This window comes from Dermacentor variabilis, chromosome 7 (genome assembly GCF_050947875.1).
Source record: "Dermacentor variabilis isolate Ectoservices chromosome 7, ASM5094787v1, whole genome shotgun sequence".
Classification (NCBI taxonomy): Eukaryota; Metazoa; Arthropoda; class Arachnida; order Ixodida; family Ixodidae; genus Dermacentor; species Dermacentor variabilis.
The window spans coordinates 165,040,512-165,067,836 of NC_134574.1; the positions used below are offsets into that span (position 1 = coordinate 165,040,512).

At 45.5% G+C, this 27,325-nt stretch overlaps 2 protein-coding genes and 1 non-coding gene across 8 annotated transcripts in view; all 3 read left to right on the forward strand.

Annotated features, from left to right (window-relative positions):
* The window catches only part of Rtnl1 (reticulon), a 30,573-nt gene extending 13,327 nt beyond the window's left edge, over positions 1-17,246 (forward strand). For all 4 annotated transcript variants that reach the window (XM_075700159.1, XM_075700160.1, XM_075700161.1 and 1 more), the window contains 5 exons: positions 2,755-2,893; positions 8,256-8,325; positions 11,137-11,183; positions 11,269-11,327; positions 15,542-17,246. In XM_075700159.1, coding sequence (XP_075556274.1) covers positions 2,755-2,893; positions 8,256-8,325; positions 11,137-11,183; positions 11,269-11,327; positions 15,542-15,599 — 373 coding nt within the window. In that variant the 3' untranslated portion in view covers positions 15,600-17,246. The remainder of the gene's footprint in view (positions 1-2,754; positions 2,894-8,255; positions 8,326-11,136; positions 11,184-11,268; positions 11,328-15,541) is intronic.
* Positions 17,247-18,768: 1,522 nt separating this feature from the next.
* Positions 18,769-18,850, forward strand: TRNAL-AAG (transfer RNA leucine (anticodon AAG)). Its single transcript has one exon. It is a non-coding gene; the product is annotated as a tRNA-Leu (tRNA).
* A 742-nt stretch (positions 18,851-19,592) lies between these two features.
* LOC142588429 (MAP/microtubule affinity-regulating kinase 3-like) overlaps positions 19,593-27,325 on the forward strand; it is a 164,209-nt gene continuing 156,476 nt past the window's right edge. Inside the window, exon 1 of one of the 3 annotated variants that reach the window (XM_075700142.1) lies at positions 19,593-20,065. The gene's annotated coding sequence lies outside the window, so the exon portion shown is untranslated. The remainder of the gene's footprint in view (positions 20,066-27,325) is intronic. The other 2 variants (XM_075700143.1, XM_075700146.1) reach the window with 2 other exon arrangements.

Consider the following 27,325-nt stretch of genomic DNA (forward strand, 5'->3'; position numbering starts at 1 on the left):
TCAGTGAAAGTGAACATAGTTTGCAATTCTTGTGGTGTAGCGTAAAGGGAGGCAATATATAGAAACTCTACTCCCAGTACTATAGAATTATTTGGGTGAGCCCTTGGACTTGCACAGTCATTAGATTAGGTGTATCCCAGTTTCCAAAAGCTTTGTGTCTGTATTGACAGCCGAGCCTGGAGAGAGGTCTGTGACTCTGCATTGTTGCCCAAGTACGGCAGAATGTTGCTAAATGGAAAGCAGTTCAAAGAAAGAAAATCTAATTGAAACGTAATCAGCTTGCCTGTTTCCATGCTGTTTTCCTCATCTTGCACAAAGATGGTCTTCGGTAGGCCTTTCACTTCGAATTGTCATCGTGACATAAGCCTTCCTCCGCCTCAATGATTTTTCAAATCCGAATTACCTGCAATGGTTGCTTAGTGGCTTTGGTGTTGCACTGGTAAGCACGAGGTCATGGGATCAAATCCCGGCAGCAGCGGCTGCATTTCGAAGGGGGTTAAATGCAAGAACACCCATGTACTTAGATTTAGGTGCACGTTAAAGAACCCATAATTTCATTTTTAAAATCAGAATTGGGCATCATTTGTAGATGCAGTCACCATTTATTCTTGTTTGAGGTGTAGTTAAGCGCTTGAGATAATATTCTTAAAGAGAAACTATTTCTTCGCTAGCTGATGTGAAAATTGAGGTCAGAACTGCAGGTGGTCTCTGTTACTTTGACATACAAGAGCAAATCCTTTAGAACATTTCCACTGTAATGTTTCGAGTATTCATGACCTTTCTCCATCTGGGTAACGTTCATTTCCCAGGTAGTCCAAATTAATCTGGAGCCCTCCGCTACAGTGTCTGTCATGACCTCTGTATTGCTTTGGGACATGATGCTCCATCAATCGATCACTTAGATTTGGATTAACAATATTTTACCCTGCATGGCTTTCGTGATCTCGGAGCACTATGCCAAATCTTTCATCATGCGTAACTTCAAGTCATCCTGTATGCTAAAACTTAAAAAAAAAAAAGAATATAAAGAGGTCCGATCTCCATTTTATTTAGTTATAATTAACCATTCTCTGCCAACAATGAGGAGTGAAACTTGTCTCACTGTTCACCATTGCGATGCAAAAATAGTGTGTCGTGGATGAAAGGATGAAAGAGAAGGCCATGGGTATGTGTCACATAACTAGACACAACATCAAGACTCGTGCTTTTATGTTGCAAAATATGATGCAATTATTACACGCAAGGCTTCGCAGATCTGAATCTATTTACCATCGAACGAGTGGAGCGATATATTCCTGCGACTAGTCGACGCAGCGCACCGCTTGCTCTTGTGACTAAAATATAGTGCCTCATGGAAGCGCCACAAAGATGCACAAACACGTGATTTGCAAAACCTCACATCGAATAGTTGCAGTTGTGTTGTAATATAGTAGAGCCCTGTTAATGCGTTCTTCAGGAGACCGAGGGGGGGGGGATGTAGCATTGACGAAGGCCTGAAATCGCCACAGCAGTGTCAGAAACAGCTCTAAATGGCTGACAGTACAGTTATCTTATGTCTCTACGCTCGTACTGTAACGGGTTGGCACGTCCATGCATGTATAATTGAGGGACAAGTGCAATGTATCGTGACAATGACTCCTTTCCACTCTTTATATACTTCACCACAATATTTTGCGCATGCATCAGCACATAACATGGCTCTATGGCGGCCAAGCTGACTGAAGAGAACTGCCAAATATGGAACACATATAAGAAAGACCCTTGCCAGCCCCAAAATAAACGTAGCTCTGCCCTTGGCGTATTTGGCCCAGTTTGCGTGCTTCCTGGTAGATTTTAACCCGTGCACACTTTCTCCCACTATGCTTGTGCAGTGCCTGGCTTTTGCAACTTCGGTCGCTTGTTGCTACATGTGAAATCAAATTTCCCTCTGCACCGCTAAAGTTAAAATGTGGAGAGCGCATGCACCCATTTCCTCCTGTGTACTCTCAGTCTACTGCAACCCATGAGTGACTTCGTTTGTTCGGCTATTCCAGGCAACGAGGCAAGCCTATTTATTACTTATTACAGAGTGGACTTCCTTCTGCCAGTGTCCCTTATTGCATGTAGAAGTAAGTGTTAGAGTTCACACTGCTGGTTGCCTTCTTCGTTCGAACCAGACGTAGCTGCAATTACATGCGCTACGGGTTGTGGGGAGAACCATCGCACGACTGTCTGTGGCTAGTTGCTGAGCTTGCCTTCGGCTCTTGCCGCACATACAGCGTACCCCTTCAAATGCAATAACATTAACAGTATGGCGATGTATCAAATGGGAACATAATACATGGGAGTCAATGGAATTTAGGTCAGGAGTGCGAAAATACGACGTAGCAGCTGCAACACTACACAAACGTGAAACTTCAGCGAGGAACATATCAACTGGATTACACTGCATAGGAAGTAGTTTTGTATAGAGCATTGCATATCAAATACAGCTGCACTGTGAAACGTGCAGACGTACTACTCGCGTAGCTTGCACAGTGTTGCCTGCTAGGTATATGGAACAGAGCATAGACGTAGCTAACCGTTATAAAGAGTGGCGGCAGATAGGAACATTTGCTGCGTGAAAATACTAGCAAAATGAATGGCCTGTTATCTGCGGGAACATGTGAATGTGTGGCTAGGCCTGTGCATTTCACCAGTGTCATTTCCTATAGGCAGCGCTGGTTCGGTGGGGGTGTGTGTGTGTGAGATGGTGGCCTTTCTCTGTTGTCCTAGGGAGTACCTGGAAAAGGACCTGTCGCTGCCTAAGGAGCGCGTGCACGAGACGGTTGACGTGGTCGTCAAGCATGTTGACGCAACAGTGGCTCGCCTGCGCAGCCTCTTCCTGGTCGAGGACCTTGTCGACTCACTAAAGGTCAGCCCAACAGCTTTGCTGTCTTGGCAGTGTTTTGGTTGACACTGTGTGAAGTTCTGTGTTGGTTCTTGCACACATTGCATTCTTTTACAGCGAGACTGTATATGGCTAGCCAATTCGTCTGTCTGCTGTCTGTATGTCGAAAACTCCTCCCACGCAGCCATATGTGCATTCGCGAAAAGAAGAGAGAAACAGACGTGCGATTGGCTGCGCCAGTAGTCGCACAGTCGCTCTCCAACGCAGCCGAGCGCGTGTGTCATACATATCCCTGAAGAACAGGAATCTTTCGATCAGCAAAGCCACGAGCAGAACCGGGAACGAGCTCGTCTACGCCTAGCCGATGCTGCAGCCCGGGCACAAGAACAGGCTTATGCAGCCAAGCGCAAGTAGCAACTGTGTACCGAGGATGCTGCAGCCTACCAAGCCATTGTGATTAACCCAGTGATAAGCACCGAGGCAGCGTGTTTCAGCTTCGCTAGTTAACCATCTGTACGGAGTGCTTGGGTGATTATTTTTCATTTGTTTTCCTTCATCCTGAGATTGTGTTATGTCTCAATTATTTTTATTCTTTTTCCCTTAGTCATTAGCAGGCACGACACTATGCCTGCATTATTGTCAGTATCAGCCGCTCAGTTCAACAGCTGATAAAATATTACGATATTTGCATGATTTTAATGCATCCCTGATTAAATTGGGCAGGTTGGTTTACATTGAGAAGTTTAGAAAACAAAATTTGATGATAATTCTAACTTGGTAATGAAAAAAAGAAGTCTAGGCACCACATATCTCATAGAATACGTTTTATAAACTGCACATAACTACCCCAGTAAAATACAATTTACCAGCCAACTCTACAGGTCTTTCTCAACGTCCAACAAATATTCATCACTGTCAACCATAGCCAGTGTGCTCTGTCTTCGGCACTATCCAGGGCTGCCGCCCTTCTTGAACTAATGCGCAACCACCGCTTCCAAGAGCCCTGAACCCATTTCACAAGGCCTGCTGGTGTCAAAGCACATTCATACCCGAGCACTCCGGTCATTAATAGGTTTATGAAGGCACACGTCTAGCGGCTGCAGTTGCGATTGCATGCCGCCGGCGATGATCGCCAAGTCGGTGTGGCAGGCTGCAAGCTTCTTAAGCACAATGATGTGACATCTATAGGAGTTGAGACCTATAGAAGTCGAGAACGAAAATTCATGAGCCATTCCACTCCGTGAGAGGACCCGGCAACACAGACCATCGCGACCAGCCGGGCTGCCAGTGTTATGGACCTACGGAACATAAACACTTGAGTGGGGTACGGTCGTGCGGGGGCCCAGGGGCCTGCGTGCCCTGAACACCTTTGTTTGATTAAAGTTTTTAACAACAACAACAAGGTCGATGACCAGCGAAGCTGTTTAGTGCACAACACACAGGCGACACAGAATTTTGATCAAAGGTATGAACCTATCTACTGTCCTGGCCTGCGGTCGTCGTGACAATATAGGTACACACACACTTTCACGTATCATGTCTGTCACGCAAGACAATGAATGGCTCATACCCTGTAAACACAGCCTCCCCCATTAAGACAACAGAAGAGAAATGAAATGCTATGCTGGAGTGATGAGCGGCATTGGAGCCAGCTGTGGAAGAAGACGACGAATGTGCAAGCAGTGGCATGAGCGTGTTTGCGTGGTTGGCACTGAGAATTTTTTAATAGTCCTTTTTGAAAAAGTTGTACAAAACATCCGTTTTTACCCCAGGTGTGACTAGGGTAGTTCAAGGGGTTTTACAGGTCCCCAAGCCCACAGGGGTATGGGCCATTGAGCTTGGGCCCTTTCTGCACTATCGCCAGGATCGACACACAGATGCCACAAAACCCTGGATCTGAGCCATACACAGCTTCACTGTAAAAGCACGGCACACACACTCAGGTGCACTCCTGCCTCTTCCTCCACACATTTTCTATCCAGCAGAAAATCTGATCCACATCCATCCACTTGTACGGGTGCACCCACACTAGTACTACCGTAAAAACCGGACTATAGGTCGGACCGGAATATAGGTCGATCCCCCAACCAACGAATTCTAAAAATGAAAAAAATCTTTTTCAATGGCAAAAGTACCGAAAGACACCCTTACCTTGAAACAAATGCGACTCAGCCGGTTGGACAATGGTGACAGTATTTATTTAAACGCTGCTCGCATGTGCACCTGGCCAAGTTTTTAACAGTATCGCGCGACCATCGACCTGCATGCTTGTCAGCACCTTATTAACGGTGCTGAGCGGCGAAACAAACGAGATACACGCATGTGTACACGTTCAGTTCAGTTCAGTTTATTACCTTAAAGGTCCCCCATAGGGGCATTACATAAGGGGTGGGTTTTTATAAGATAGCAAAACATCGTAAGAAATAATTATTCTTAACAAAATGGTCGGTTACAAGTTCTGTGAACGTGCGCTTACTTTCGCTATTTCGCCGCTCCGTGCCGCGATAAGGTGCTGACAAACGCGCGGGTCGACGGTCGCGCGATACTATTAAAAATTGGCCGGGTGTACAGTACACAGAAGGGCACGAAGTGTGCAAGCGCTACTCCGAATCGGAGCAACGCCTTTGATCAGAGTCGTCCGAACTAGAGTCGGATGACGAGTGCTTCTCGCTGCCCAGTCCAGAGGCACGCGTGATCTCTACCGCTTTCAAACAGATGCATTCGCCATCACAGGCAGAGATCTTACACGCAGCTCCCGGACGAACTCCGCAACCTTGCCTTCCAGTTCTGCAGTCCGCCCACAAAATGTTTTCTTTTGGTGACTGCAAGTTGTAACACGTTGCTTCTGCCTCCGGCACTACCGAATGCTCTTTTTGAATACTCCAAATTCGCGCTGTGCCACCAGGTTGTCGTGGGGTTCCGTGTACACAATCGCATTTTTCTTAAAGGCGACGGTGAATTGCCGTCGGCTTTCGCTCATATTGAACCAAAATGTGAAAAAGCAACCTTTAACCAATATAACATTGTGACAACGGAAACGCAAAATGCAGGTGATGTCGCCATATGTCGCCGCGCTGCTGCTGATGGCGATGGTGGCTGTTTACTTCATCCGCCTATTGTTGCAAGACTTCTGTAGTTTTTCCGCCAATGTCCGGTATATAAGACGAGGGTTGAATTTTCGCAAAGGTTTTTTGAAAAAAAGTTCAACCTATATTTCGGTTTTTACGGTAGGTCGTCAGGAAATGTGACACCAGCCACAGGCATTTGCTTTGGAAGTTTAACTAGGGCTTCAACTTGTGTCCTTTGAGCAAGCAGCACAGCATAGCTGCTATACTGGGCTTCTCATTTCTAGGAGTCTCGCCGCAGTGGCATAGTGGCTTTGGTGTTGCACTGCTTAGCCTGAGGGTGCGGGATCAAAACCCAACTGCGGTGGTCGTAATTCAGTGGGGTTGAAATGCAAAACATGGCTTTGTACCGTGCATTGGATGCATGATAGCAGACCCCTAGGTAGTTACAATTAGGATTAATCCTGAGTTCCTCCACCACAGCATACCTCATAATCATTTTGGCATGTGAAACCCCAGAATTATATTATTTCCAGAAAAAAGTGCATGTACTTCACCTTTGTGCCTTGGGCTTCCCGTTGTAGTTCAGTTTCATGTCCCAGAAAGTGTGTCTGTTTGGCATTTCTGATCATGACCATCAGATAGTAACTGGAATGCTGTAGCGTTTCGACAGACCTCTGAAAGGCAGCTAGCTTTATTCATGAATAATGTGTCCAGCAGTTTCTAGGAAATTCTGGTCCTTAGGAGCAGCAAAAATTCCTTGTGAATCATGAACTCCTTCTAGGTAGCTTTAAAATGAGACTGGGGGTGTGTTCAGGCTGCCGGCAAATTGAAGCGCTGTAGTCTTGACGAATTCCAAGTGGCTGTTGGTTCAGTAGTTGCTCCTTTATAAAATTTTGGAATTGTGATAAGCCTGTGCATGAAGTTTTGGAGGATGTCCCTGCCTGGGGCCAGGAAATGAAGCCTTGCGTAAAAATTTGGCATCTTTTTGCTTTTGCTAATACCGTGCGCATGTGTTGATGCATGTAATGCCACTCGGTTTCCCTCCTCGTCAAGTGGAACGACCTTTTGCTTGAAGGATGCCTCACAGTGAAACCTCTTCGAAGCCATTGCTGACCGAGTCGATGGTGGCACATTTCAAATGATGAGGCAGACTAAGTGGCAAGCAGAAGTGGGGGTGGCAGCACTGTAGACGAGATTTGCTCCCTGAACAGTTGAAATTTGGTGCCCATGGCAATGCCACTAGTTGTCACTAAATAAAAAGTATGCATTAAATTTATGCAAATAGTACATAACACGATTCAGATATAGCATCATTTGTATTTTTGTACTATAAATCAAGGGAGAAGAAATACAAAAACTCTTTCCTTGTGCAGATATGGCATTAACTTTTAAAGGGACACTAAAGGCAAATATTAAGTCAATCTAAAGTGATAAATTAGTGTTCGAGAATCTCGAAGGCATCAATATTATTGCGAGGAGAGCCTTAATACTTAATACCTATTCAGGTAAATGCAGGACATGATTAGAGACTCATCCAGGACTTTCAAACACTTGCCCGATGACAAAAGCACTCCTCAGTTAAATTTCGTCACTAGCACTCAATCATTCAATGCAAAAAACATCCTTGTATTGTATTTCAAGACAAAATAAAATGCTGCTTGTCCCACTCTACATCACATTTAGAAAAATGAACTCATTGAAATTACCTTTGACAATGACGCGAGCAGTCGAAAGGTTGTTTTCGCTCAACTCTGCACCGCCCACGCTTTCGCGTTTTAGTAGTTTCGTTGTCGCATAGTGTTGCGCTGGTTTTGCTGGCTTGCGAAACTCGCACGAACTGCAAGTAACAGAAAATTCAACTTCCATGTGAAAGTGCAGGATGTGCGAACGGCCTACGCCATTGGCCAAAAAGCAGCGGCAAAGCCACCGCTCTGACTTTATCTGTGTTGACTCGGTACCGCCATCTGTCAGATGTCGTTTTACTCACCAACGGCAGCAAAGGGCGGTGATGGCGTATGCAACGTCACCACTCCCCCGTTGGGTGGCGGGAGACTTTAAATTCAAAAAAGGTATTTGGACCCTTCAGATGCAATTTTCTCGTAAATTAAGTCTTTTTCTTGGCACAAAACAAGTGTCACAAAGTTTCTGGAATGCATTTAAGCAGTCCACGTGGACTTAGTAATTGCCTTCAGTGTACCTTTAAGTTGGACCTATTTTGTAAACCATCGTGTAACTGGATGTCGCAAGGTCAACTTGGAGTGGGTGTGTTCTTGTGAATGTTATAAGCAAACCGTGAATGGGTTTCCGTTGGCTTTCAGCTTGCCCTCCTGTTCTGGGTGCTGACCTACGTGGGATCCTGGTTCAACGGGATGACCCTCATCATTCTGGGTGAGAACGTGCTGTGGTGTAGAATTTTTTGTCTATGCAAATTCAGATGAAATGATTGCAGTTAGTTTTGCCTGTTCTATAATGGAGACCTCTTAGAGTTTTCAGGATTAGAAAAGCCATTAGCCACTAATAATTGTGATTAATGATGCTTGTTAGTACTACCATTAGGGAAGTGTTGGTGCTTTTCTTTACACAGTTAAAATTAGGCAATGCCACAGCATGTTGGATGCAGAGACCAATACATTCGAAACCCACGATAACGAAATTCTCGTGACAACGAAACATTTTCGTATTCCCACTGAGCGCCAATAGGATTCAATGCATCTTGTACCTCTCGGCAACGAAATGTCGCTGTACTGCAATTTCACGCCAACAAAATTTGTCGGAATGTAACTCCGCATATTACCTACTCATGTAAGGCCAGCAGGCGCAAAAATGTGCTCACATGCGATTGTTTTGCACTAAAATTACGTAAAATACCACCACATTACACTTGTTTGGGCGCCGCCATTTTTGTTCACAAAAACAACCAAGTGCCGGAAGCAATCAGTGCGCTGGAAACGCGTCATGGCCGCCATCATGTTTCTTGATCGTCCGTTCGAAGCGACATGCATGTTACTACCCACATGTGGTGACGGTTTTTGCATGCCTACTAGGCGAAATTGTAGATTGTTGTTCGAAATGCGCATTCAGTTCGCGTTCCTCGCGGCTGACAACTCGGCAAGGCCTAGGCCAATCGCGCCAGGCGAAACTGAACGCAAACTGAAGGCGCGTTTCAAACAACAATCGCAGATCTCAGCGGTGCACTGCGTAATGTGCGCCTCTGTGAGAAAAGTGCAGGAAAAACAAGGAAATCCACGTCCCACCGACACGGAGTTGTTTATGGCGCTTGAGATGGCGGTCGCAGCATATGGAGTGTCACACGTCGGGCCATGATTGAGCGATCGTCCGGGAACGCACATCCCTTGCTTCAAAAACACTGGTTTTGGTGCCACCCGACAGGCATTGCATGTGGATTTGGAGCTGGACGTAGATTTACACACAAGGGCCATTATCTCGATCGTTTGCCTTCGGGCACACGAGATACGATCACTTTTGCGCTTGGTCCCGGACGCATCGGCGCCTACGGGCAACAGCATGCTCTGGAGAAATGCTGCTGCATGCGCTATTGCTCTGCGTCCGATGCCGACGCAAAATCTCATAAAAGTGATCGCATCACCGAATGCAATTGACCGAGAATACTGTGCTATGGCAGTACTGCCACTGCTAGTCTACACATGCGGCGCACTTTGTACTGTTGGCAATGCTTGCAAAGCATAGCTTGCAAAGTAGGATAACAGAATTTCGACAGTATTGTTCTGCGATGCATTGGCTATCTGTGCTGTCTCTTTTTGCAACAAAATTCCCGCAAAAGTAAATTTTTTGCGTTCCCTGCTGATTTTGATATTGCGAGGTTCAACTGTATATGTAATGTACGACTTGTCTTCTAGCTTTGTAGTGACTGTGAAATTTTTTGCTATTCTACTTGTACCATTCCTGTTCTCATTGCCACTGCATTGAAGATGTTGGAACGGAAAGAAAACAGGAAAAAATTCTAAGTTTGCCTGTGGCCTGGTCACTCCGTATTTCAACCGTCGTGATGCTGTTGCTACAGATAAGCAAAAGGTGAAAGTAGTCAATGCATGCACCAAATATGCATCCCGTGGCAACATAGCAGAAGTTGATCGGGCTTTGGTAGCTGAATGGTCACCAGAGTCACTGTCCCGTGTTCTCCTCGCTTAATCACCACCCTCGTCGGTGCGGACATCAAGTGTGGAGTTAGCACCACTTGAAACTGTTTCAAGAAGTCACCTGGGACTGTCACTATTTTGCACATAAATGTAGAAACACATGAAACTTGCACTGCAAATGCATTTTTTGCAAGTTAGTGGATTCACTTTTCCTGTGGTTACGATGCAGCTGGTGACTGCTGCAATGCCTAGGCTTGCTAGTTGGGGCTTTGAGGAGGCGTCGGCGACATTGCAGACGACCATGCTGGCTACGTATCAGCAGCAAAATTGAGCTATTTCTGCTTCACTCCGTGGCCAAATTAATACACGGTCATCTGATGCTGGGTCCAAATATCAAACGGCATGCTGTGAGGTGCCAGAAATTTTGGAAATTTCCTCAAAGACCATGTAGTTTCAATAGCATGCATTGGTTCTGGTCAGAAGTGCGCAGTTAAAAGGTATCTAACATGGTTGGTGTTCAGAGCCTTTTGTTTTGTACGCTTGATATTTTTCTTGTAATTATACACCAAAGTTGCATTGTATAATGTGGGAACATTGCGGGAAGGATGACATATAAAAGGGGATTCTAATAAGTAGGTGGATATGATCCCTTTGCAGGGGACTAGGCTTTAGCAACATTCTACCTGGGAAAATGTATATATGAGGAACACATCAGTGGGTATTCTACTCTACTGTGGCATACCTAGCACACGTTTGCGTATCCCATGCGAAGATTGTCCCAGCTCAATTTGTTTGTCTTTGTCTTAGTTTGTCTGAGTGTGAATAGAGGCAGCAGTCTCACCTATTCATTTGAATGCTTTAGTGACATAATGCCTAGCCAGGAAGAACATTTGTGAAACACAGCTCTAAAAAAAGTTTCACAAAAGTGTTTTGTATGTTAGGGAGTTGATCATAACATAGCTGAAAAAGAAAAGTGAATGTGTTACAAGCATTGCGTAGTGCAAAGGAAGAACATAATTAATAGAAGATAATTGTATCTACAGATTTTCTTATAGTATCCTTTTTTTTTTTTTTTTTTCAGCCTACGTGTCTGCATTCACGCTCCCCAAGGTCTACGAGACCTACAAGGTTGGTCTCGCTCGATAACATGTTTGCCTCAATTATGGTCATTGTGTCGCACATGTGCTCACTGCGAATGTGCTTAACCATGCAGACGGAGATTGACCAGTACCTGGGCCTGGCCAGGACACATGTGGGCAACGTGATTGGCGCGTAAGTGTTCAGGTTATGCACAAGATTTTATTCTGCTTCTTATTATGGTTTTATTATGCTGATCAGACCTGCAGCCGAAGGCCATTTGGGGTTTAAAACCATGATACAGTCCAACCTCAATGTAACAAACTATTTTCATTTCCCGATCTCTGTTGCTTTGAAAACAGCATATATTTTTCAACAATAAAATCCACGATTTAATGAAGTAATTTTGTGATGAGCTTTGAGTTAACAAAGTTTTCGGCCATATCAAGCATGTACATTGAGGCTATATGGCTAGTAAATCTAGCAAAATGAAAAGAACACAAGAATTTCTCCCAAGGCAAACATTATTTCAAGCGTCCTTCTGCATTAAAAGTTTGAACGGCTAAAATGCTGTCAAAGCACTTGCGCCAGGAGGTGGTAAATAGGAAAATCGTGCCTATCTGACCTTTCCTGCTAGTACACGTGCGCCAATGCTTGGGCCATGTGCTGTTTCTTGGAGGTAACCTTTTCTTAAGTAGTTTGCTGGGCCAGTTGGTGCATGGTGAACATATAATGGTTTCCAGCAAGTACGGATGCGAGCACAAGAAGTAGAAACCGACAGGACAAAGCTGTCTGTTTCTATTGTCTGTATATTCTATTGTTTCTGTTACCTGTCTGTTTCTACTTCTTCACCCGCCGTGGTTGCTCAGTGGCTATGGTGTTAGGCTGCTGAGCACGAGGTCGCGGGATCGAATCCCGGCCACGGCGGCCGCATTTCGATGGGGGCGAAATGCGAAAACACCCGTGTACTTAGATTTAGGTGCACGTTAAGGAACCCCAGGTGGTCAAAATTTCCGGAGTCCCCCACTACGGCGTGCCTCGTAATCAGAAAGTGGTTTTGGCACGTAAAACCCCATATATTATTATTATTATTATTATTATTATTATTATTATTATTATTATTATTATTATTATTATTATTATTATTGTTTCTACTTCTTGTGCTCACGTCTGTACTTGCTGAAAACCATTATACGAGGTAATCTTTACTCTGCAAGTTCAAAGCGCGAACTGAGACTGTTGGTGCCTTGATACGCAATGGGTTCCTGTGCGTCTAGTATTGGTGGTTGTATAAGCTCGTTTCCAAGACACTGTGTGAAGTGTTTGCCAGCGTTGTGACTGCGAGCGAGATCTGTTAATGTTTGCCTGAGCGCGCGCGACACCCATAGAACTACGAGCCTTACTTTGTGTAGTTGTCTCATCGCTGTCGCCATCAATGCACAGCAAAACTGGCAAAACTGACTTTTCCACATGGGATAAATAGCCATACCATTTTTACTTCTGTTTGTAATTTGTGGGCGCTGGCTGTGGCCACTAAGCATGATCAGCCGTGGCATCCAAGATTGACGGCGCCGCACAACGCAGCATATGCATATATCGGATGCCGTGAGCTACGCCGATTCATTGTTCTCGGCACGATCTGCGTTGCATGCACTGGTGCTCTTAACCGCACTATTGTGGCCCGATTTTTCTGCGCTTTGTTTATAAGTGTTTACTGACGGATGCTATCTACCAGGAAGGCTCTGGGTATTTGTGACGTTGGTTTTACTGCTCAAGCTTTAACACCTCGAACTAGTGAAATTTGCTATTTAATTTGCTGCAAGTGCAACTGCATTATATAGAGGTTATATACTCGCGGACAACCTTCTGTGGCTATGAAGGGAGAGCTACGGATGCGTGGCCGCTGCACGTGTGTTACCGTGCCAAGTAATCTGGCAGCTTTTGACAGCGCTGTTGGTTACGCTGAATCGACACAGCTTCCATGTGCGACGGTCTCGCATTTCCCCAGGCACGGAAGGGAAAAGCCACAATATAAGTAAACCTTCACACTCAATGATGTATTCTGTCTTCCCCAGCCTACGCTAACGTGAATTAAAGCACGGGACTCCTTTCAGAAGCACTCTCACTTGTGCGCGCTTTGCCTCCATAGCTTTCCCTTCATAGCCACAGAAAGTTGTCGGAGAGTATAGTTATACCTAGGTTTCATGAAGTCAATGGTACCTAATAATGATTTCATCCAATCAAAAACTACGGTAAATTTGAAGCAGTTGAGACACTTAGACTTCACATGTGACATGTTAGAGTGAGCTTTGATTGTACATCACAGCAGCTAACACAAACATGAAACTTACAACTCGTAGCATGTAATACAAACATAGAACTTGCATAGATTACATGCTACCCATTTCAACTGTGCAGTATGATTCAACCAGGTCTTTGCTTTTGTGACAGCACAGATGGCCACTTGCTTGCTTGGCATGTGTACTCTGTTCGAGTTTGTGGGGGTATAGAAAGCTTTCAGTGCAACCACAGAAAGGGCATTTAATGTGAGATTTTTATACAAGAATGCCAGCTAGATGCAATGCATAGAGGAATACTTGCTCAATGAAGTACACAGAGTAATTGAGGAAGTTCAACTCGGTATGCTTGACCCCGACACCTTAGTCATTTGTGGGTGCAGTCCCGTGAACGGAAGTGCGTCTGGGCAATCTTCTCCGTCCATGGGTGGTTGCTAAAACGGATTGCGGCAAATCAGTTCTGTGGAAGCCTGCAAGGTGTAGGAAGTTTGATGAAAGGGAAAGCTCTCACCTACCTCGACTGTCGCACAAAGCAACAAAGGAAATCGGACATTGGTTTTTCGGGCAACAAACTGAATCTGGGACCAACACCATTCTGGAGTGGTCGCTTTATGATTTGAGCTAACCAGAAGCTAGCAGATTGCATGACTAGGCCAATTGGCAACTTGAAGTGCTGGGACATTGCATTTCTGTAGAATTTATTTGCCGTAATCAAAGGTGGAGGAAGGTTCAGGAAAGGGGAAATGGTCATCCACCAAACAGCAGCATATAGCTCCAAATTTCCCTTTCGTGAACTGAGAATTGTTGGTTCCACGTGAAAGGTGCTTGCTTCACGTGAAAGGTATTTTTCCCCTGTAGGCGAGTTTGTGGCAAGAGCAGGGACACATTATGTGGCTGTTACGCAGGCCCATACAGCACTTGTGTTAAGCGCCACCACAGCCTTTATAGCTAGAACAGCCTGTTCGATGAGAGCGTTTCCCGGCATTAGCATTCCACCCCTTGGTTCTTGAGGTGCTGCCAGTGGCACAGAATGCCAAACTCGTCTAGTTGGCTGTGGTATAGCCTGCTTTTGCAAGTTTTCATGAGGACGAAATGGGCTTAGTGCTCGACATTTTGCACTCCTGTTGAATAGTGCACACAGTTGCTCCCTGGCCATTGGAGAGCATTCTTCTGTGCACAGTCGGCAGTGTGTAAAGTTTGCCATCTCTTTTTCTTGGATGGACAACTAACCAGCCCATCTTTTCACAGGAGTATGTGGTTGGGCTTCTTGTAAGTGCATTGCAAGATCACTATGGTATTCGGCTATGTCTATGCTTTTTGAGTTCTGGGTTGTATGTCCCTGAGAATACTATTTGTGCTTACACCTCGCTCTGTGCCTGCTTGCAGTGTTTTGCTTTCCCATGAAGAGAACTGCAGATGCAGAACACTTAACCCTCAACTCAGCAGTAGCAGAGCTGATTGCATGGCTACTGGCCACAAGAAGCAGGTCGTTGAACGTGCTGTGGAGTTGCTACCAAAAACAGATGTTCTGCGGTGTTAAAGGGCTTAGGGCTGACATGTTAGCTTTGGTTGAGCGATATCCACTGTTTGAGTGCTGCATAAGTGTGTCTAGTAATTACAAAGAACGCACTGCAAATGTGATTGCTAGCTCAAGTTGTGCTAGTCAACTTCACAAAAACAATGAATTTTACTTTGTGCTGCCCAACAGAAAATGCTTAATATTGTAACAGTAATTTTCAGTGGACCACAAATAGTCTTCAAAGACTAAATCATCGTATTCTTTCTACCATTTGCATAACTGAGTATGCCAGATGTAATTTGAGTTTTGCCATTCTCTTCTCATTTTACCTAGCTTCACCCTATTCTCGCTTGTGTATCTTGAGATCCTAATTTATGCGGACAAACAAATGAAACTTCTAACACTTAAGTGCCGTGTCAAGCGGCGGCAGCCAATTCCTATTGTCGACCTATTGTGCCCTCGTGTCTTGTCTTGTTTGCGGTGGAGCAGAGCGAACAAAGTGATTCAACAGGCCGTAACACTGCTTGCGTTCCAACGGGGCCGTGGTTAAGGATGCTGTGGTAATGCTCTTTGTCTTTCTTGTCTGTGCTCAGGATCAAGTCCAAGATCCCCATGGGTGGCCAGCCAGCCCAGAGGCCCAAGGAAGAGTGAAGAGGGCTGCCCCAGAGTCTCTTGTCCTCCAGACACAACCGATTCCAAGATGTTCCAAGAAAGCTACCAGAGGACAGGACCTTCCCTTTTTTTTTCCTTTTTTTTATCTTTCAACCATCACAGCAGTTGTTTTTTAAGCCAACAGTAGCTGCATCTTGGACCTCAGATTGTGTTAGGGGTATTCGAGATGTGTCCCCTGCCTTTTTTTTCCTCTTGTTTTTATTTTAACAAAAAAAAGTGGGTACAGCCTCTAAGAAAAATGTTTACATAGTCCAGTTTCATTTTCTTAACTTTTGTTGTCAAACTTTCTTATCGTTGGTGTGGCTGTTTGATGGTTGCAAAAGTGAGTTCTTTTCCTTTGAACTTTTTTTTTTTTAATCTGTTGTTTCTTGTTCTCACATATTTTTTTCTTCGAGAGAAGTTGCTTACTGCACTCTTAATACTTCCCTTCACTCATTTTTGTTCCCCCTCTCTTGCTGTAGGTGTGTTTGAATTGTGGTTATATTACAGGCGTATGATGGCTCCATTATTGATTTCTCTTGCCAGGCACGTAGAGGACCATCATCATTTGTAGCCAACATCAAATTTTTTTAGCATACGTCACACCCGACGTATTTTAGGGGCTAAAAAGAAAGTTTAAAGATTGTTCCGGATCGTGAGAGCATCTGGGAATGCAAGTCGTCACGGCTGTTCTATTCAAATCTTGTATGACATACTTAATGCATAACACATCTAGCTGACATGGCTGAAAGGGAGCTTGTGCTCGATGTTCTCTTTTGCAGAGTGCATTTTTGTTGTTGCTGCTAATGTGTGAATGCTGCACAAAATGTGACCAGTTTTCTCTTGTTTTCATGAGATGCTGTGAAGTCTGTACCTGCCTAGCTGCACTTTGTGCAGCAACCTCTCCGCTCTTTCTCTTGGGGGGTTGAATGATGAAGGCTCGCCTCCAATTTCAAATTGCTGTTTCCTGTCAGCAGCATTTGTAAATGGCTGCCATGTTATCAATGCAAACCGTTGCGCAAAGACATGGAGAGGTTGCTTGCGTTGTCAACGGTTTATTAATCCTGTTCTTCAAATCGTAACTGATATGCATGCGTGTGTGCTGTTTCTTGGGCTTTTGCTAGCCTGGGAGGTCGTTCACCTTCGTTACACTTTTTGTTACAGCGTGTCTGTGTGTTGGCAGGGGTTGGGGGTTGCTGTAGGGTTCAAAGAATAACGTGGCAAGTTTGCAGTGGCAGGCTGTCATAATCTGGCCTAACTGACGAACCAGATATGCTGTGGTGTGCGTGTTGATGCTTTGCAACAACGTGTGTTGATGTTGACGTTGCCAAGTGGACTTGGAAGATGTGAACAAAAAAAAAAAAAAAAAACAGTTGCATTGAAGAATGGATTGACATCTCCTTGCTTTTGAGTGTTTTTTCATAAAACAAGGCTTTTTCTAAACCACTGCAGTTAGCGAGACCTATATCTGGGCTGTTGTGACCCTCTTCACTCTGCCTGTTTGCAGCACATATTTATTGCATCGAGGACGTTGACCTGTGCACTTTTCTACATTCGTGTTCAGGAGGTGTCGTTCCGTCGTCCAGTGTAGTAGTTTCGTTCTCCGTTGGAAACTACAATAAAGCATTCCCCTAGACCGCCCCCTCAGTGTGATTGCTTATTTTGTAACCATGTGACCTGATCAGGGCTAAATGTACGCCCTGATTGAGGTTAGAGCATTCATCATCCTAGGACGTTATCTGAGGACCGTAACAGTTTTGCTGCTGGTCGACGTAAGTACTGGAAGAGCACGACCTTGTGAGCTTTCGAGACGAAATTGGCACTTCGAGCCATTTCTCGCCGTGCACTTAGGATCACAGTTAAGACTGATTGAGGTTAAATTTATCCTATGCGATTGGCTCTTTTCCACAATTTAAAGGGAAGCAGCCAATCATGATTGAAAGTGCCCCGTGTTCCTGATGCACTTGCGATCAGGTTGAGGCATGAAGAAACTCAATTTGTCGTATGATGCCAGTGCTAGTGAGGCAGTGTGCAGTAGAAACTTCTCGTTAGCAATCAACGTTCAACTATCTTTTCTAATCTGATCCACTTGTTATGGAAAGTCTCATGTGGGAACAAACGGAACTACTCGCCGCATGAGTTATCGTTAAACTGCCGGCATGTGAGCCGTGTATCTTGGCGATTGCCTATGACCTTTACTACCTTATTCAAGCTGTGTTTTGCTGGAGGGAGAACAAGTCGCATGTGATGGTGCCTTCCGAGAACAATTTCTTACACTTGAATAGCGAGTCTGATAAGCGCAGAGTTAAGTAATGCCTCAAATACATTTTTGTTGCATATATTAGAGTGAGGTTTGGCGCATTGATTACTAATTGAGTTCCCAGATTCCTTGACGTACAACATTGGCGTAACAGAGTTAAGCGTTCTTCAAGGTGCGGTCCAGGTAATATGAGCTCTACGAGGCCAGCCATGGAGTTTCACATAATGGGTCCAGTTATTGCCTTCTTTACCAGACGCCTGCCTTATGAACGGGATACCAGCTGCCAATCCTTTCCCTTTTCTCCTCTCCACTACTGTCAGTCGCTAGCAGAACCATTGGGCGCTAACTCACGTGGCTTCCGAAATATTCCTCAGGCGTGCGCGCCGATCTCGGAGCCCATTAACCTTCATCGCCGTCATCAATGTTCATCGTGTCATCACGCCGTGCGCTGGGTCACCAGTCGTCGCTACCTTCCGCCACCCATGATGATAGTGTCACGAACGTCACTTCGCGACTTCGCGACGCTTGTTCCAATTGCTTGTTCACAACTGAGGGCAGATCCGTTCCGCAGGCATCTAGTAAAAGAGGCAATGGTCCAGCATTTTGCGCGTCTCCGCATCTGCACCAACTACCATACTACATGCGAAAGGCTCTAGACGACGTCATTCGCGCAACTACGGTTGCAGCTCAACGGATGCAGCAAATTCATCTAGCGAGTGCAACAAATTGAGGTTTGCGGCCGTGTTTGGAGAATGCTTTGTGCCGTGAACCAACGCTATTATAGGAGGCGTTGCGTGAACACACTGACAGCCTTGCAGATTGCATATCATAATAAAAGAAATTGTGCAGATAACGGAAATTTTATTGGACAAAGGTTTATTTAAGCCTGTTTTTGCCACTGCAATCGGCGGTAGCGTGGCCGAGCGGTCTAAGGCGCTGGTTTAAGGCACCAGTCTCTTCGGAGGCGTGGGTTCGAATCCCACCGCTGCCAATAGTTTTTTTCTTTATTGGCACTCCATTACTAAAATTGCGATTTTGCGCAGAGTCAAATTTTAGCGCTTCTTATCGATTAAACACACTTCATACGTTAAGGATGAGCCATTCGTAGTTATATATCTGACAGTAGAAGGCTCTCTAAACGTGACGCCCAACGTGTCTTTATTGCATTATACTTTGCCTGTTTCTCATTTTTCCTACGATACACATAAGTAGGCCATCCATGCTCGTATTCTGTGGACTCTGTACCCTGGTTCTGGCTGTTGGTGATCATCGCATGCACGCGCTTCGCACACAGAGCTTTGTTGTACGCCCCAAAGCACCTCTGGTTACACGAACTCCAATATTCTTTATACTATGCTACCACTGCCCCCGACGTTGCTACCTGCTCACAGGACGGCGTCATCTGTAGCAAGAACCCAAACTAACTTTTGCATGTTCAATGTTCTTATTTGAAGAAAACAGTCCATTTTTTTTAAAACTAGCTGGAATAAGTCTTCGTGAATTTCAGAGCTTAGTAACAAAAAGTTGATTTGAAACCGGCGTAGGACCGTAGGCGGTGTTTCACAGCTATACAGCATGCTGTACAGTGATCATCAGTAATTCGAAAACTTAAAAAAAGCTTGTTTGTGAGGTGGCGCCCCCTTGGAACTAACGTTTGACCTATTTAGCGCGGCGCCCTCTAGAGCAGCTCATAAAAGGTAATCCTCGCAACGCTCGTGGCATCTCGCCAACCAGAGAGAGAGGTTGAACGAGAAGTTTTTACCTTTTCCACTGGGTTCTCCTCTCCCTGATACCTTCTTTCGCCGTTCTTTTCAGAAGCCAAAGTAATTCGCCCGCGCTACCGGGGTGGTGCGTGTGTGTGCGTGTGTCTGGTGCTTCTACGAGTTTTGACTCGGGCAGTTCGTGCGTTTCGTGCTCTTCTCGGATCTTGTGGCGTTGGATTACCCTGTTTCATTTTGCTGCCGTTCGGTGCCTTCCTCCCTTCGGTACACGGGATCAGTGACACGGCCTTGCGCTGCATGTGGGAGCGTCGTCGTACGTGGTCGCTGCTTGCAAAGTGTTTTTGCGGCAGCCCGCCGCAACCGATCGCCGCAAGTTCGCTGGGCGCGCCGAAGTGGCCAAACTTTGCAGCAAGCGACGCCCAGTCCAGGAAGAGCGCCGCCACCCCGACACAAAGTGGCCCGAGAAAGTTGGAAGAGGTGATTCCGTGAGTTCTCGTTCTTAAGATCACCTGCGTGAGTGTTCTGATGAATCAATTGCTCAATTGGCGTTTGCTTTGTCTTCTCGCCACGGTTTGTCGCTTGAGTTGGACTCCTTCTTTTGAATGCTCTCGAGCTGCTAATTCGATGAACATTTTGCTTTCTTTCTTTCTTTTTATGGTGACCCTGTGCTGCGCTCTTGCAAAGTGCGGCGTCGCGGTCACGGTTGCGCTGCTGCATCGCTTCCCCGAGCGCGTCTCGTACGGATTCCGTAAATGGCAGCGTGACCGAAGCTACGAAATGCGTCCGCGAGAGGATATGCCAACGTGCGTGCAGTGCCCGCTTCCTCGATTAAACCATTGTGCGTGTGTGTGCGACCCGGGCCAAAAAGGAAGCGGCGCCGCACGAGACAAGGTTTCCGCGGCGGGGGTCCCACTTTTTTTTTTTTTTTGTCTTCTTTTATTAGGCATTAGGACGCGCTTAGCGATCGCTGTCCCGTCGTCCGGTAGCTCGCAATCGGCGCTCAATCGCAACGCGTTTTCCTCGGTGCTAATCGCGCCGACACGCAATGCTCGCACCAAAAAGATGCCGTCTGCTACTTCTCATTGTACCGGTGTAGTATAAATAGCGCTGACTACTGTGTGACTAGTGACCTCCGGTGGCTTCGCTGTACCAGTTGTTGTATACTCTGCAAAACTGAACAGGAATATCGTCGTGTTCAGACGCACAGGCATAAAGGAAGTTGCTAGGGGGAGAGCGGTATTTACGGTTGGCGATGTCCGCTACTTCCAAAATAGCGCCGACGTGATTGCGGGTGGCTTTCGCTTCTGTTTGGCATAGCCGATACCGCTTCGCTAACAAGGATGAGCGCCTGCGAGGCGTAGGAGGCTTCTTAAAGGCCGCGCAGTTCGACGCTGCACCAAGGTCGTCTGCGTCGTGGTCTGCGCTAAGGAGCCACTCGTTTCGAGCGCATCGTCAGTGGGTTGCGACATCTGTGATCTTTGGCGTACGTGTACGGAGTACCATGGAGGTTTGAGTAGCTTTCTATACTCCCTTTAAAATAATAGTTACGCTGGTAAGTACGGGCCTGGCGTTGGGCAAATAATCAACGGGCGATAGTTTGCGCAGACGAGTCGTAAAGTTTCTGTCCGTCAGCTGACGGAGCGGTAGCAGTGATCTCGGCTCGTTCTATAGCCGCTTGCACGGACGAGCGGTGAACGATGCTTGCCAGCAGTTGATGCGACGTAAGCGGGAATTTAGATATTTGCAACTTTAGATCGCTAGTCCAGCTCCTTGGCGCCGATCAAAAATACCGCAAATGCGTTCCGCGATGGCTCAGACATGTCCGGACGAAACTTATGACGTTCCGCGATGCCGCAGACGTCACCCACGTCTGCTGCTAACACTCCTCCTCGCTCAGAACTCCTCACTCCGAACTCCTTCTCGGCAGCCGTCGCGCAAGGAGTTATCGAATACCGAATAATCGAGCACGACGCATATATCTATTTACAGCAGGTATGTTTATTTCTGTGCTGACTAGTCCAAAAAAGACAGCGAACTATCAGGGACAAAGAATCAGTTTTTAGACAGATCACTAATTATCATTAAATAACTGCACGAATAACCTCTAACCATTTTTAGAGCCTTGTTCCTGCTGCATGCATGGTTGCTGTATGGTTGCTGTAAGACGCTCACAAGTTGTGAAAAAATGAAAAGGACACTGAAGAACTTGTGCCCCGTAAACACATGCATAAGAGCCCGTTGCAAAGAAAACATCACTGGTCGTAGCGTAAAATGCCACGTGACTTGTCTGCCAAAGATAAATGACAGACTACAAGCGAAACCCACAAGTTTGTCATGTAGGCTTCCGCAGCGAAACCGAAAACAAAGTTTTGCATTACCCATCTTGTTTCTACCTTCCCTCGAAAAAAACAAAAAAATAGTTGTTTCACTTCTGATAACTTGCGATACTTTGTTTAGCAGACGGAGAATAGCAACAAAACTTTAACCACGGTGACTTTAACACCGTCGGTTGCTGTTGAAAAATGTTTGGTTAGTTTCGAATGTACGAAAATACCGGATGGTTCCTTTTCCAACACGAATAGTTAGTGCGTCATACTGGATTCGGTACTTGGAACATTCGTCCACCTCCAGTATAACGAGATCTTAATAGCGTAATACATGCCCTACTGTATAATGGTCTCTTGACATTGTGGCCTTGTGTGTCGTCTGCTGTTCCTGCAAGGTCGAGTTTCGTGACGAAGGCTGGGGAGAGGGCAACAGCGGTGGGACGGTGCATGACAGCTAGCGCGGCTGACCGCGCTGGGAAAGTAAATTAAATGCGCACGTGCTTTTCAATTCGTCTGTTGCTTTCACGCGCGAGTGTTTGTGTGTCTGTGTGTACGTTTCGTTGCTCCACGTTGCAAGCAGGCGCACAGATCCTCTCATCCGCTGGCTGCGTTTTTGCCCGCTGGCTGCGCGCCTCGTTTCACGAACCAAAAGCACATCGTGTACTAAGCGCTGTCTCCTATCAGCCGCCGAGAACCGGCTGGCGTCTCGGAGCATGAAAAATGGACTCGCCCAATGTGCGCAGCTAATCCGTCCGCGGACCTCAGTGGTAGGGTCTTTTATTCGATAATTGATCATTAACAATTAACGATCATTTATCGTTTTAGCCTTTAATCGATTAATCGCTTTCATTGCAGGGTTTTTTCATCGATGAAGTGATTAATCGAAATTTTTCGGCGGGCACTCTTAAAAAGGTTGAAACACAGTTATCTACTTTTGTAGGAACCTATTTTAATGCCTGAGAGGTGGAACCAAATTTGAAGCACAAGTGTACAAACGTTTGATAAAGGATAATCTTTGACTTGTTAGACTAAATATAGTTAGCACTAGTGGCTTTTGAAAAGATAAACAATATTTGTTATAAAATGACACTTCGTGCAGAATTAAATAATATACATGGCAGAATAATTGTATAGTACAGTTAAGCAATAAGAAATATGGCAAAAATGAAAGATGAATTGAGAAGAAGGGCAGAAATGCAAAAAGAAGCAAGGACGAGACGAATACACAGGACATGCGCCAGTCCTGTGTGCTCGTCTCGTCCTTGTTTCTTTTTTTGCGCTTCTGTTTTCCTTCTCAATTATGAACCAACTCGCCCAAGAAAGTGTTCTGAAAGGTGAAGTCCAACTGAAATATCCAAGAAATTGCAAACTGCGCAGGAAAAAAAAAAAAACTGGTTTAGGATTTTAGACCACATGCTATTTCCTACGGAGCGAATGAATCTCAAGTGGCTAGGATGTTTGGGTGAAACCGACATCTTTAAATGGCCACGCAACCATCAAGCGAGAAAAGACTTTCGGAGGCAATGGATTTGCTGGAATCTACATGAACTCCATCGCCATGTGCTCCGTGCTCCGAACCGGCACGAATGCTGTGCAATGTCTTTAGTGGACTGGGAGCTATAGCATGCCTTGATGTGCGAGGGAAAAACGGGGGGAAGGCGGGAGATGGAAATTCAAGGCGATGAGCAAGACGAGAACAAGGTGAAAACAGGAGCGAAGGTTTCGACAAGTGGACTCGTCTTCTTCATGCGCGAGGATATTTCAAGCCGGGCGGCTTGTCCGGTGTGGGGGAAGAGGGGAAAAGCGCTCGAGCGCTCGGCATCGCTTGGGGCTCGGAAAAACAGTCGGCAGTCGCTCTCTAAACACGGCCGCCCAGTCGCTGCTCGTGCGCCGCCATTCCAGTGCGGTTTCGAAATGTTCGCGCCACTCCTGGCAGACTCTCTAAAACGATTGATCGAACCGGTCTAATCGATCAAGTCGATTAAATCAAACGTGGACATCGATAAAGATTAATCGTTTCGCGGGAAACACTTTCGAATGATCGGTTCATCAATATTACCAACCCTACTCAGTAGCTTAGCGGCAGCAGTTGTAGTAGTAGTAGTCGTAGTCGTGTATTGTGTCTGTCGCATTGTACTGTTAAACCTCAATTTAACGAAGTTGGTGGGATCCGGCAATTATTTTGTTAAATCGAAACACTTAAAACACCCCTGCAAATAACAGGCTACCTCGAGTTCTTTAGTAATTGCTGACGCTCGCCACCCACCATTTCCAGTCATGCGAACGGTTGAAACATGCCGACATATCTATCGCATCTTAACCCAACACGAGAAGCATCCATTAAACCTCGCGCTTACCGAAAGAAACAGAAGCAAAATTCACGATGTTGTTAGAGAACATAAAGCATTATTACCAAGATTTGAATTATTCGAAGTGGATGTTTGTCACCCTCCCTGGATGTTAACATGTCCTCAAATAGAATTATCGGTTGAAGGGATTATATCTAAGAGAGACATGTTCATAGTAGCCTCACAACAACTGGCACTCTTCCAAATTTACTCGTTATATCCCCAGTACATCCACGTTTATACAGATGGTTCGTGTCATAGAAATTCCTCGACTTCAGCATTCGTCAGTCCACATTTAGCGCTAGAGCAAACATTTAAATTATCCCGAGAGACATCTTCCATCGTGGCAGAACTGCTTGCAATCCCGTGTGCTTTGCGTTTCATAACATCCGAAAAACATTCGCAAAAATGGGTTATATTTAGCGATTCGCAAGCCGCTCTCACATTACTACAAAGCAATGAGAAAAATTCTTTGAACACTTTGCTATTGTATGAGACACTCAAAGAACTTACAAAAGCAAGCGCAATGAACCACGTAATTGCATTCCAGTGGATACCTGGGCACTGCAATATTCCTGGTAATACTGCAGCGGACGCAGCTGCGAATAGGGCGCACAATAACGTGGAGACAACCAATCTTCCCCTATCGCGTAGTGAAGTCCGTCTGCTCCTGAGGCAGATTTCTTGTCGCCTCAGCAAAACTACCTGGTTTGATCAGCAAACTAAAAACTCGGAGTTAGACATTATAGACCCATGTATAAACTTATCAATGTCGGAAAATCTAAGAGACAACAAAAAATTTGAAACATTGGTACACCGCCTGCGTCTTGGTACTGCATTTACGAAACACTTCTCGTACAGGATAAAACGTGTCTCTAGTCCGCAGTGTTCTTGTGGCCATCCAGACGAAGATGTGAATCATCTTCTTCTCGAGTGCACGAAATACGATCCACAAAGAAAGGTACTGCAAGCAAATTTGTTGATGTTAGACAGAAGACCATTCACTCTAAAAAAGATACTTGGCCCTTGGCCAACTGCGGGCCTTCAAAAACGAGCGTTTCTTGCTCTGAAAAAGTTTTTAGAGGACACCAGCATTTTGGTAAAATATTAGGTATCAGATGATCCGAATACGCTAAATGAGTAACACAAGCGTTGTCCGTGGTTCATAATTGGTTTATGTGGTGATCGCAACTTTTACTCAATATGTATAATTCTGTTCTGTACTTGCAGTGCATTAAATGTGTTGTGTGTTTGGGCTGTACAAAATATCTGACTTTATATATGCGTACGTGGTCTGAACTAATGCGCAGAACTTTGCGACTGATGTACTGTTGGACTGTATATTTTTTTATTCATCCAGTGTTCTACTGAGTGCCATATTTCGTGTCGCTATTCTCCCTTTTTACGCAAATTTGTTTCCTTTGCCAAGTGACAAGGAGTAGCCGGCGCCACCATAAAGGCGCCAACCTCTCCTAATATTCACTTCAATAAAAAAAAAACAGTATTTACCCAAGAGCAAAAAGAAAAGAAAATCATTTTTGCCTGCGTACACGCATTTATCGTAGGCGCTTCCCGTTGAAAGCTTCTATTCATGCATCCATCGCCTGAACTGAAACGCGGCCGACTCTGTCTATATTTTATCCAAACCCTCCCCCTCCAAAAGAAAATAAGAACAATAAAATAAAGACTCTCTTAAATCGGGCAATACCTAGAGCTCACTTCGTCGGTTACATGTTTTCAACGCATTATGCTCCGTGAATGCGTCTGGGAATCGACAGCACTTCGTTCAATCGAAGGTTTCGTGAAGCCAAGTTTCGTTCGATCGAGCTTTCACTTCAGTATTTAATGGTACGAAACAAAGGGTACGGGGCTAGGCTGGTGAGATAGTGCCATTATGTTGGCGTAGCGGACCAACTATAGTGTAGCTGTGCCTGTAGCTATCGCTACCGTGCACGTATAGTTTGTGAGACGGTTGGGGACAGCGTTGTCTGTGCCGGGGGATGGCAGAGTCGGAACAGCCGACATGCTTTCCTCCACATCAGCCAGTTGTGGCAGAGTGCATGTTTTGCGACGCATTGCATCGTTTTGTACGCGCAAGAAAAGAGCCGGTCTAGGTGTCGCCGCGCAGAAACGCGATCGGGCGGATGTACCGTTATTTCGGTGTACAACCTGCCCTTTCACGCGTCGTTCGCGTGCGGCCGTTCATTGGCTGATCGGTTCATTGATTTAAAATGTCCCGAAGCTCCACCTTCTGCATTGGCAGTATTGGCATGTGGTCGCGCTGCTAAGGCGGCACCCACGCGGGTACGGGAACACGAAATGGACCCATAACAAGAGTGTATAAGCGCGACTGAACGAGGACGTAGAAAGAAACGGATACACAGAGACAGCGCTTCTCTGTGGATCTGTTTCTTTCTACGTCTTCGTTCAGTCGCGCATATACACTCTACCATGGATTCTAACCAACTAGCCCGACAACGTGTTTGAACGAAATGGACGCGGTGTTTATAAGTACGTGTAGTGTGCCGCCTTCTTAGTCCAGACTTTATAGTTCAGAAAGTAGTCCTAAGCAGACTTACGAAAAAAAAAAAAAAATTACTAACTAACGTTTCCGCCGTTGCACGGCCTTTATTTATTTATTTATTTATTTTTTGTACGTGTGCTTCTTCTTTGTCAACTATACATGTACCGGACCCACTATTCGAAAAGTGTTCGATTCGATTCGCCTCTGGCACTATTCGATTCATATTCGATTCGGTCTCAAAAATAACCATTCACACGCCCCAATACGTGGTAGCGTGAGTGATCGCGGCATCAGAGTTCTCTCTAGTTTCTTTTTCTTTATTAATTTATTATTATTACTTTTTTTTTTTTTGTAGGGGACTGGTTTATGTGAAGCTTGCGTCCCATGTATTTCCTGTTCGGGCCGTCGTTCGCGCTCTTCGTTCCTGCATATTTAAGCGAGCGAGGGCTCTTCGGGCCCTCTTTCAGGGTATATATATATATATATATATATATATATATATATATATATATATAACACAGACACGCACTCGAGTTCGGCCACAGA